The 12,858-nt window shown below is 39.2% G+C and overlaps 1 protein-coding gene across 9 annotated transcripts in view; it reads right to left on the bottom strand.

The window, feature by feature from the left end:
• The window catches only part of HERC1 (HECT and RLD domain containing E3 ubiquitin protein ligase family member 1), a 110,921-nt gene that overhangs the window by 47,993 nt on the left and 50,070 nt on the right, over positions 1-12,858 (bottom strand). For 8 of the 9 annotated variants that reach the window (XM_082060608.1, XM_082060607.1, XM_082060609.1 and 5 more), the window contains 8 exons: positions 12,459-12,680; positions 11,423-11,596; positions 9,621-9,735; positions 9,409-9,529; positions 8,825-8,996; positions 6,451-6,757; positions 5,321-5,441; positions 5,011-5,062 (listed from right to left, as the gene is read on the bottom strand). In XM_082060608.1, coding sequence (XP_081916734.1) covers positions 5,011-5,062; positions 5,321-5,441; positions 6,451-6,757; positions 8,825-8,996; positions 9,409-9,529; positions 9,621-9,735; positions 11,423-11,596; positions 12,459-12,680 — 1,284 coding nt within the window. The remainder of the gene's footprint in view (positions 1-5,010; positions 5,063-5,320; positions 5,442-6,450; positions 6,758-8,824; positions 8,997-9,408; positions 9,530-9,620; positions 9,736-11,422; positions 11,597-12,458; positions 12,681-12,858) is intronic. The other variant, XM_082060613.1, reaches the window with a different exon arrangement.

Genomic DNA, 12,858 nt, shown 5'->3' with positions numbered 1-12,858 from the left:
ACCTTTCAGGAATCAACAGAACGGAAGAAAATTTAGTTTTGGTAGTCAAGAAACCTTGTAAGACCCCACCATAAAAAACCGAAACTGTTTCAGATTTTAAAAAGGCGATGTCTTAGCTAATCATTTTAGTATTAAATGAAAGAATGATTACATTAAGAACAATTTAAACTTGTTCCAAATTAGGAGAAAAATCCAACAATTTTGAGATACAGATTAAATGTAAAACAGGAGACGCTGTAACTAAAAGTATAGAGTTTAAAACCAAACATGGCAGAAGTCAAAGTAGTACGCTTCAGAACCAAAAGCATTTAAGAATTAGGGCACACAAATCTGAAATAAAGCAATTTTTTTGTTGAAGAGTTAAATATCGATTGAAGAATCAAAAGTATGATTGCGTATTAGAGCTTAGCTTGATTCTGTGTAACGCCAACCACACAGAATTGACTGCAGCTTAGCACTTCCATAAGCCTCTACAATCACAGGAATAGTTGCACATAAGAATAAGCTTTAAGCTCACAGTACAAAAAAAAAGTTTACTTGTACTTATAAGCCAGCTTGTAACAATGAGTTTTCTACATGAATGTGGCACAGCTGCAATACACGCTCCAAAAAACAGAAAATATGTAGGGAAGCTATAGACAAAAAAAGAAACATGCCATCAGTTACTTGCTTGAAGCTCTTCTTTTTTCTGGGGCTCAACTGGCCAAAAAGCAGTAAATACACTGCACCACACGGGAATCGGAAGACAAAAGCAGACATTTGAAACACAAGGCAACATATTCTTAAAATCTCTTCCTCATATTATTTTGACTTAGACTTAAACCATCAGTCTCATCTCAATCAATATAACAATATATCAAGCAGCAAAGTTTGGGGGGAAAAAATATTTACTCTTGTTTTGAATTAGTATAGCCTAGATAACAGACTTTCTAAATTCTCCACCTTCTTTTCAGGAAACAAATATATCCCCTTTAGCACAATTACATGCAAACACCAAGACATGTTTACATCCCTTACTCTAACATGACTTTGCAATTTAAAAATGCAGAACTCACATTATTACAGGTACCCAAAATGATTTCAATTTAATTTAGATTTCATTTAGGTTGCTGTTTTTTTCAGAGTTGCTCAATTGTGTTAGTAAATAGCAGAGCACACACAAGCACACCAGAATTCACTGAACTAAGGTTTATGTGAAGTTAGGAAAATCCAAGCCTGGAGGACTCTCGTTTATCTGTCTGTACCTATGCTTACGATTGCCCGGCTAATTACACATTCTTTATTAATGCAGCGCACAGTATCCCCCAGGTACTGTAACGGAGAGGTACATTTTGAGGCACAATCTCAGGATCTGCAAAATGGAAAAAGCTGAATCTAAGCAACAAAAACCCCCAAAGGGCTATATGAGGGGAAAATATTAATGTGCTCATTACCCCCTACAGCAAAAGTACTGAAAATAACTTTTTCTGGAGGAATAGAAGGAAAGTTTACTAATTCAGAAATAACTAAATAATATCAAGGATACCCAAAGGACCCCCGGGCTGAAGCAGGAATAATGCATCATGTTTCCAAACAGATACAACAAATGAAGATGGCAATTAAAGATTGGACTGAGTGGCTAAGACATTAATTACATAAAAAGAGAATGCTTTCCTTTCATACTCATCTGCAAGACCATAGAAACAACTTAGAGTATGTGATGATTTTCTACTGCTAGTTTTCTACATGGCAATTTATGAATAGGAACAGCTTTCATACCATAAAAATCAGACTACAACCAACAGTGAGATTCAATTATTAAGGAACCGCTATCTGAATTTTGAATAACGAGTTAGCGCATCTAATAAACAGAAACTCTAAAATAAAGCAATCCACTCCAGAGGGAATTACTCACTTGCCTGTTATAAAAGAACCACTCACCGATACCCTATACACACGTCATTATTTTAACAGCTTTTCAAGGATGTGTGCAGAGGGTATAGTTGGGCATAAATTAACGCTACAAAACCTCAGCTGGAAACATCATGTGTGGCCACAGTTCTGTAACAAGTAGTGTGGTTAAATTCTAGGAAACTTGTTAAGAAGAGACAGGAGGAAGCTCATGCCCATATCTTATGGAAATTTCTTAAAACAATGGTGATAGAAGGAAATTTCTTCAGGAAATAACCTTGCTTTCCAATCAGCTCTGCTTCTCATATTTCTTCGCACAGTTTATGGCGACACACTTAAAAGAACAAATACTTTCAAGGGACTGCTGCAAACTCTAAAAACCACACGTAAAAGGAAATGTGATTGAATCTGTTGAACACTAAACTTCAACTGAAAGAATGAGAAGTGGTTCCTGTGGTTCTCCAGACTCGCACCTAACACTGCCAAATCTACATTCAATCCAATAAAAATTTGAGAAGTTCTGCTCTAAGTCCCTTAAAGCAACCACAGTTATTGCTGTTTTGTAGAAACAGGGACAAGAAACAAAAAGGAGGCTTTACTTTCTGCTAACTGCAATTCAGTAAGTGTTTCCCATGTATACTTCTGCTGTACTGCACAACTGTCAAAACAGACATCCTTTAGCATGTCTATGGCATACACGCTTCCTTTCTCTCCTTCTCCACATTTAGAAGGGCAGAAAACCTTCCACATCTTCCACTGAAAAGCGGATTGTATGTGGAAGTGCTAGGAGCACCAGGTACAAACGTGCGTATGGAGAGAACGCCTCAAAAAAACACCCAACAAATAAAAATCTGCTGCTTTTTTCTCATTAAAATATCTGATGGTTGCTTCATGGGAATCTGACTTCAGTGGCACTTAAAAATCCAGCTGGAGAACATCCTGAGGAACAATGCTGTCATCTTCTGCAGGTCAGCTCTTCCACAGGGGTTTACTTGCCATGAACAGGAAACCAGGCTTCTTCTCATCCTTCGATTCTTAACAAATGCAGCAAATTCAAATGCAGACAGCTCATTCTGGTGGAATTTCTTCATCTCCTGCCAGCAACTCAGGATGGAGCCCAGCACAATGCCAATATGCTGTAAGAATTTAGATTTCTCCTGTTCTTCAAGCTGAAGTAGCAGTGAACGTAAACGTCCCCTTTATTAGTCATGGCATATCACAAGAATAAAGATCAAACTGAAGGCGTTTTACCAGTCAAAATCTCCTTGATAGGGACTGTGGTATTTTTAGCACTTCAGTGTGCTGTCTGTGTTACCAGGGGTGGACAACCCCAAAGAGCTGCAAGTTCCATCTTCACCAAACACTGGGCCACACTGCAGTTCTAGAAGATCAACCAGGACTCACAAAACCAAACATTTCCTAACAAGTGAAGACCTTAAATAGCACCAAGCTGAATAGCTTGACCACCTGGCCACACAGACCTTTGTAGATCTTTTCCTGACCCCAATACGAGTATCAGGAATGTTTCCCTGTAAATGCACCTGCATTCACTGTGTGAGTCTGGTATTGGGATCGACCAAATCTGTCGTATATATCATCCAGCACAAGGAGAAAAGTTTTAATTATCATACGCTAACTTCCAGTTGCCAAAACTAGACAAAAGAAATCTGTAAGTACCATGAGACAGTAAATCTGTCCTCCAGTACCAGAAAACAGATATTGGTACATATTGTCCCAGGGTTTGGTTTGCAAATGAGCTATGTGAGCTTCTTTAGGCTCTGGATAGTTCAACTGCATTTAGTCGTGTTCCTCCCCAGTGTTAACACACCCAGTTCAGAACCTTCTTCTCTAATGAAAAACTCCTACAGACTGGTTGATTGAGAAAGTCTATTGTAGCATTATTCCTTATTTCCTAGAGCCCATGACCATAACAACCTCACCAGTCCAACCGACAGTTCAGGAACCATGATCCGTATCTCACATTGAACCCAAAGTGAGGAAGGCGAGTGAAGAGTTCTGTGTCAGATTGACGGCAAAGCTGAACATGGTGGCTTCAGAGACCAGAGTGCAGAGCAGAGTGCTGACAGAGGCTGTCGGGTCTAACACTGAGAATCCAACATATGCTGTCACACTATGAACAGCTCTAGGAAACTTATTCACCTGCTCACCTGGTTCAATTGGTTATCCAGGCACAAGGAATTCCTTTCCACATTATTTACAAATTGAAGTGCAATGAGTGCTGCCACTGCAAGTTTGCTTTACAGTTCCACAGGACTTCAAAAAGCAAGTAACCTCTCAGTACTCTGCTTAATGAGGAAGGCTATTAAACCAGAACTCTCACGCTACCTAACACTATTGAGGCTTCTGTAATTAAAGCAAATCATAACCCAGCCTAACTCCTGTTAACCTTTTCCCAAGATTTTTAAAGATACAACAGAGATAAGTTGCGATTCCAGCAGAGACTCTGCATCATCCAGAGCCAAGTGGGACTTTTTGGTCTCTGTGCAAACAAACACCCTTTGCTGCCCCCACCACCTTCTGTGAAGAAGCTCATTGAGATTCCCCAGAAGGAAGTGGTGACAGAAAGCAATACAAGAGCTAAAAATCTGATTTATATTGGAGCAACGGAAGCAGCGGTTGCTTGGTTCTGTAGGTGCACTGGTGTTGAGAGGATGCAAAAACCAAAGCGGTATTTTCTGGATACAAGTTCTCCGTGTTCGAGTCCATTTTACAGTGAAGTTGACTGTGAGCACGAGAATAGTGTGTTTTACTCGATATTAAACTTCTTTGCCAATTTTTTAATTCCTGAAGTCACACAAGTGAAAACAGAATGAAAGTTCCTTGACCTCACGGAAATCCTGACATGCTTCAAGAGAGCACTGCAATTCCAAAAACTAGAATAAATAGTTATAACCTAGGAAATGCTGTAAGCAAGCCACAAACCAACAGAATTTAACACAATAAACAAAAGGTAATCATTATTTTAAATGTTCTTTTTACATATTCAGTTTTAACATCCCGATTGCCATTATGCACTGTATTTAACTGCAAACACATTTCAACTTAAGAAATACTTAACTTAGTTATTAGGTCAATATTCACTAAATTAAAAAAACTTACCCCTCTTTCTGTGAGATGACGCCAAATCCAAATCAACATTCCGTCTTCCACTCTAGATGAAAAGATAAATAAAAGCCTTATTTCTTTAGGCACATGTATATGGTGCATCCCTCACCCATAACAGTGAGAAAGTTAATAGAGCTATAATAATTTAAATTGGTGTTTTAGCACCATTACTTTCTCTTAACAACGCTGGTTATTAGAAGAGACCTCTATACTGAAACACAGTACTAAACAGATGTTTTAAGAGGTACTTCTCACCTAAACATGATATTAACAATCTCTAAATACTTAATGCCAGTTTACTTACCAATGAATAACCTTCCTCATCTGATTCTGGCTGAGATAAATCAGATTCACTTCTTGACTTCATCAGTCTGTAGCTTGAGTTTGCATGGACTGAGCGACTTTCTGCAGTAAGACTTTCACTCCTGCTTCAGGTGCACACACATGCGTGCACACACACGCAGAGAAAAAGAAAATACTGATATTAGGCAAAAGTAAGAGTCGATAGTCAAATTTAACAGGTACCACAGTTTTATTTGGGAGCAGACTACCACAGACCATCACAAGACCACAACAAGGAGGAAAGAAAGTGGTCTGACGGCTTTAGTTACTATGGTCATGAAGGGTACTAGTAAACTTTGTTACTTCTTAATACCCTGATTGGTCAACTCAACAAAGGGCAGCCTCAAAGGACTGAGCACTCAAGTGCAGCACTTCAGAGCTGAGGACAAGAAACAGAGTAGGTTGGTGAAAAAGTATGCAACTTATTAAAAACCCACCCATAAAATGTATCCTGAAGTTGATATGCTGGAGATGAAAGCCACTTGGACAATGACAGAGGCATCCACCCCTGCTTTAGGGACTAGATTTCCAAAAAGAGGCAAAAAGAATAAAAAAGTACTGAATATATATCATCTCCTGCTGAACTCGCCGTCAATATCTTCATTTAAAATATCAGAGCAGGGTTTCTGGACAGTAGAAGATTAAGCAGACTCTAAATGCAGGTCAGGTTTAGAATAAACTGTGTTACCAAGAATATTTCAGGTTATTAAAATTAAAATGCATTAGATAGCACTTATACTATTTAATGAGCTGTCTGGCTTTATTTTGTTATTCTCCTGTACCTAACGACAGTGTCTTGAGCAAGCCAATATGTTAGCAATATTTATAAAAGTTCTGTACACCTGATAATCTGGATTTCATAACTATTCATCGCTAGGCCCAACTTTGAAAAGTAGTTGTGGTCCACACAGAATAAACTCTTACTAAGGTTTAAGTTAATGTGGCAGACAAAATCGAGAAAAATCACTACTCTCAACAAAAATATAACCTTGCTCTAGGCAAAATTCTTCTTTTTTTAAAAAAAATCTGAGCCTGAGAGGAAAACTGAGGTTATTAAATCAATTATAAAGGAAGCAGAGAAGAGCGAACCACCTTGTCATGATTCCGACCCCCTCGGGAGCAGTAGAGGGAGGCTGCTGTAACTGTCCGTCCTCCCTGCGTTTCTGGAGCTCCTCGAGAACGGGGCTCACCCCCAAAATCAACAAGGCACATCTGTGGATCACGGAGTTGCAGGCAGCAGTGTAGACATCCTGACCTTCCGTCAGATCAGTGCTGATCCTCCGTTCCTGCTGAGACTGAGGAGCTGGATCGTCAAGTCTAGTCCCTGTCCCAGTGCTCAGCCTATCTCGATCCCGACTGCGAGCTACTTCACGGGCTGATAGGAAACATTGAAATATTTCTGTAACGTGCAACACAAAAAGAAGGTCTTAACTTCTAGACAAAGCTACATGAATGAAAAATTAATTTACATCTTGGGTCAAAAACTGTCCCACTACAAAGAAGAACAAACATTTTTCTACCAGTAAAAGAATACATTAATAATTCAAAGCTATAAAAGAAGTCAAGCAAAAAGGTTAAGTGAAGTATTTATACCATGTTAAGTCTAAAATGAAGAGGACAATGCAATCTGACAGAATACTGAACACTCTTACAGTGTCTTACTGCAACGCAACTCCTGTTTGGATGGCATCAGACAGAAAGAGATTATTTCATGTTTTCCTTCCAGCAGATGTATATAAAGTAACGTTTCTGCAAATCTGTATGCCAGACACCAGCATATCTGACATTCAGTACTGAAACAGCTTCAGGCTTTTATTGGCTTTGGTCAGTACAATAAAGATCCTATCAAAATTCTAAGCCTTCACTTGGCTTAATTCTGCTGCTGTCTTACGTGCCAGATTCTTCTAAAGAAGCTGTGTGAGACACTGCATCATCTCTGTCCAAAGACCCAAAGCTCTCTCGACTCAATAATTGTAATTTTAAAGGTTCAGTTTTTTTGGAAAGGCAAAGCTAAATGCAAACACTCCTTTCATTGATACTAATTGTTAGAAGCAGCAAGGCATCAAGGACACAAACTGATCTCTGCATGTCAGGATCAGCTTCCCTTAGGATCTCCAGTAAAAGTGTCATCATCATCATCATCTTCCTACCAATTTGTGCTCATTACATTACTGTCTGTCTGGATATTTCTGGATGCATTTCTTTCATTGTACCCAGACCCTCTGCCCAGGTAGAATCTGAGAACACTGAGCACTTGCACAGGACAACTGCACATCGAGCACAACAGCACTTTGCATCTACTGAGCAGGTGCCACAGCTGCATCCTTCTGGAACCGTATGTCACCTCATGAACGTGAACTGCAACTCCATAGTGCACCTTCAGGAAAGCCCAGTGCCTTGTGGATGTAATGACACATCATATAGAGACTAAAGCTGTAACATACATTTTGGTCTCTAAGATCCCAAAAAGGAATATGGGAGCCCTAATGGGGAATATAAACCCTGATGGCAAAACAGGTGATGACAGCAGAGGCTGGAAAAGATAAACATTCTACTAGTATCTGGAGGAACGATATTTGGAAGAGAAAAAAAACCAAGTCTATAAAAAATGTTTCAAGTCCACCAGCTTTCTTTTTTAGGCTATATTCTACAGCAATTTTCAAAGGCTAACACAATCTCTGTCTTTGAGAACACTGGGGCAACTACAGAAAAAACAACTGAGTGTGGTTGTGTGTTGCCTCACTAAAGTTGGAAAAACTAAGCATTAATTAGCCCATTTAACCTGATTACAAGCCCAAGTCAGTATAACAACGGTTTGCGAAGTTCACCTTTTTCAAGCTATCTTCTGAAGAATTAAACAATTTTTTTAGACAACCAATGTACTGCAAATCGCGTTACAACCAAAGTACTGCAAATATGGTAAAATGCCAAACTTTGACTAAAACCTGAGTTTTTAATAGATTCAGGAAGAGATGCTCAAAGGTACAAGTGCATTCCAACTCAGTCAGCCCACTGTTATCAATAGCAGTTTTGTCTCCAAACTTCAGAATAACATTACCCTTCAAAGCTTATTGCATGCAAGATAACACATACAAACACAGCAAAAAATCTCTATATAACTACAGAGGAATACTCAGAGATCTACTGCAAAGAAGTTTAGAGAAAACAAAATGAAACGGATTAGTCTTGTAGACGATGTGTATAAGTAATATTGGTGTATGTCAGATGCCCTGAGAACCACGCATGAGGGCAGCCTGTTGCCTGGAATTCACATTCCCTCGTATCAAAAGGCTCTTCTGACCCAAGAAAAGCACTGCACCATTTTATAAAAATAAACTTACCACAATCTTTACGCAGAGAAATATTTCATCACCTTTTAAATAACTACTATGTTTTACCTCGGAGACAATTATATATTGTCCTTCCAAAGCACACTTCATTATTGATACACATAACCAGTACTTACTACCAGCTGTCATAACTTCATGTTCTCTTTCCTCCTCTTCATCCTCTTGTTCTGGGTGTCCTTCTTCTCTGTCGCGCTCTGCCTGCTCCTCCATTTCTGCTTCTTCATCAATTGTACGAGTAAAAGAGTGTTCTTGAGTATCAACATCAGCAGATTCTTGGTTATCTAACATCTTGATTTACAAAAATATACATAAAGTGAAATTAATTCTCATCAAAATGGAAGATGAACATAAAAGGACACAGGTATTTAGTAAGTTTTTTCCCGATCAAAAAGATACTTCTGATCTTGTGTGAAATAAACAACAAAAAGACAAGGGCTTTAAATACAGAAGCTGGAACTAGGCTCAGGCTGTGCTTGAGTTAAATACTGTCGACCAATCATTTCCTTCGACTGATTTAATACCACATGTACTACAGATGAATGGACTCCTAATTCAACATTGTCCATTTTCACTTGAAAGTTCCTGAAAGTTTTTTGACAAGATAGAACCAAAATATTAGCAAATATGAAACCAACATTATGTAACATTTCCTTAATACACAGTAAAGCCTGAAGAACTGAGAAGAGCTTTACAGCCTTACCCATCTGTCTCTTGAGGATGATCTGGTCTGAATAAGTTCCATGTTCTTACAGGCAAGCAAGCGACTCCGAACTTTATATACGCAACGGTAGACTTCTGCCAGGGCTTTGCCAGGCTGGTACCTAAAAAAAGAGATCCAGAAAGGAAAAAAATCATACAAACTTTCTTTTAAAAACTGAAGTTGAACTTTAAAAGTAGCTTTAAGTTACTTGCCTGCTCTCCCCACAAGCCTGACTGAGTAAACTCGTGTGCTTCAGAAGAGCTGCAAGGACAAACCTGGACACAGTATCCAGGAGTGATTCATTACTCAAAGTTGCAGTATCCCAGTCTGAAAAGAGAAAGGAAGAAAGGATTCATCAAAACTGGCTGCTGTTTCCAACCAAGAAATATACTTTCAATGACATCTTAAAAAAAAATCTTCACTCATTCCAATCTTCCAAGTTAGAAGCAGTTTTAATGCTTAAGATCAGCACTAATAACTCATAAATATGCTGCTTCAGACAAACGCAGTTGGGTCTCTCAGGGCACTGAGAGCCAACAGCCCAGGGTCCGACACAAACTGTAGCCCGAGCTGAACTGGGGGTGCGACCCCTCTGTCCAGCAGCTCTTCTCGTTACCAATTTACAGGGAACTTGCTTAGAAATGTGCTGGATCAGAGACTTTCTGCTCTTTCACACGTGGGAGAAACCACATTCAAGAATTAGCTTGCAGACCCACTTACAGTGAAAAAGCCTCACCTCCAGCAGGAAAGCCAACTGGTAACACAAGCACCAGCTTAAGCACCAGCTTCACTGTTAAGATTAACAAGAGACATTTTCAGGTATCAAAAGTAAGGTTCATCCACTATTTTCAGAAACTGACTTTTCAGGTCTCAAAATATTTTTTCCGCACTTTAGAAAGAACCATTATGAAAGTGATACTGTTCTACTATAAAATAACCAAGTGCCAAGCAAACCTCAACAAGGAACCATCATTTTTCAAGGGGAAAAAATAACCACTGTCCCACTTCCTCACAAATATCTTCGGAATACTTTTTCAATTAAATATTATCTATTAATAAATATTACCTATGCAAGCAGCTGCAGAAATCACAAAAACTTACCTGGCTACATAAAGTTCAGTCTAACATACCTGCTCTTCAGTGAGTTCTATTACTTTGCATTTGATGCTACGCTAACCATAACCATCCAACTGTCAGCCAGGTGGCATTGTGAACAGAGCAGAACCACATCCACTCCTAAAACACCCAATTCCGTAACCAAAATTATACTTATTAGCCCATTCATCTCAGATTTTATAAACATACAACCAGCATGTTTACTGCAATTCCTACTTCGGTGGAATTCTGCAGCAGAACTCTCTGTGTTGCTCTCAAAAGGCACACAACACCTTCTGCTCTGTTCTTGGTCTGGCCTGCTTGGCCAGAGCTACAGAAAATTATCTCTGGGTCCAACAGAAAGTTACAGCACAACCACAATGCTTAGTGGATCTCATTAAAAGGAGACTTGGGAAGCTTGAGCAGGAACACAGATTTTAGGCAACCACCATGAGGAACCATTACAATTGCCAGGCCAGCCTCCCAGAGACTTGAAAAACAAGAGATGACTTACCCCTTCACCCCATTCCTAATATATTTTGCAAGCTACTTTGCCTTCACCCATCTCCTCCCCATCAATTTTTCTTTTTAATTACAAGTTTCACTCTGCTCTACTAGGAAAACAAAAACACCAACAACTGAGTAAGGAAAAAAGAGCCTCCTTCTTCCAGTTCGGAGCAAAAAAGAACTTCGAACTACATGTTTGCCAAACACCAGAACCAATGTCAAAAGTGAGTAACAGAAAAGGCAAAACAATGACCGTGGAACCTGACCACAAATTAAGTTTATCATGTCGCAGAATTTAAAGTCATTGCCAAAGAAAAGATGGGATTCTGCTAGGCACCTAGTTGATGCATGCAATACGCTTTTAACAAACACACACACACACACACACACATATACATATCCAACATCTTACCTTTACTAACAGCATAGTCCTGCATACTGATCCAGAGGCTCCTTGCTGGCTCTTTTGTACAACCCAGGGCCAAATCAACATAAACAGAAATCTCAGGTCTCAGCTTATAATCAAATGGCTTCTGTTCCTCATTTCCAGACAGGGCCACTTCTAGCAAGGAGCTCATGCATTTGTCTAAAAGAAGGGAAACACCTGAGCAGTTAAACTCATGCATCTGTCTAAAAAAGTATAGAACAACTTTCACTCTCCATTAAAAAAAAAAATCAAGATATTTCATTGTCTGCCTACAAACTCATGTTAGGTAAGGAACAAAGTGACTTAGAGTTTCAATTTAACTAAAATGCATTAAGACTTAGGAAGTATTATCCAACTCTGCTTCAATAGCACAATTCTGTATCATTAATTCTACCTGAACTATATAGCCATACACTTGCAATTACTGTATCTGGACCCATTTCAAAATACTATGTCTCGTAAGTATGTCTTGAAGTAGTCTAGCCAGAATCAGAGGAAGAAGAAGATATGAAGCAAGAGGAACAGGCCACACAGAAGCACAAGTATGTGCATTACTCGGACAGGAACGGATGACTAAAAATACTAATTCTGAATCCTTTTAACATTTCTGGTAGATAAGGATTGAAGTTTGTTATTATTAGAATTATTTCTAATTAATAAAAAATCCACTTTGTAAGCAGAATACAATTTAAGGTAATATTTTTCAATAATAAACATGAACAATGGAGCCCCTGGTGTGTCTGTTCAGTGCTGAGCATCTAAGAGTAAAACATTTAAAGTTACCACAGTGAAGTCTGTGTTACTTCTTTCACTGAGAAATTGCAGATTTTTTTCCTTCCATAAGCATTTCCAAGACCCTTTGTAAACTACAGCATACACTTAAATATCCATTTTACAACGTTTTGTGTCACTACCTGAATAGACAGGAACACTGGAAGACAAACTCTTATTCAAGCAACATGAGAAATTTCAAAACTGAACACCAATATTTACAATGTCAATTAGACATTTAACAGCTTACCTAAATGAGGAATATCCATTTCCACGCCGTCACTGAAAAGCGGGGTTTTCAGCCAGTAGGCCGTGTCCTGTTCCTCGGGGGACACGGCCGGCCCCTGCAGCATGCCACCCAGGCAGCGCCCGATCAGCAGAGCCACCGTCCTCTCCAGATCAACCAGCCAGACCCAGGACTGGGCAGGCTGTGGCAGGGGCACTCCGGCAGGATCAATTAATTCAGGTCCACCTCAAAGTAGGAGCAACGCATTGGCAAATTAGTCACTGTTGCACAGATGTTAAAAACAATTCCAAAATTAGTAAAGTCAATGGCAGATCCTGTTAATTTTTCCCAGTTAATAGCAGATTTGTCCCTCAGTCAAGGACTTATAAATTGAAGAAACACCAGTTAGAACAAATAGATCCGT

This window comes from Streptopelia decaocto (genome assembly GCF_964273445.1).
Source record: "Streptopelia decaocto genome assembly, chromosome: 9".
Lineage (NCBI taxonomy): Eukaryota > Metazoa > Chordata > Aves > Columbiformes > Columbidae > Streptopelia > Streptopelia decaocto.
This window is presented reverse-complemented; position numbering and strand designations above follow the sequence as displayed.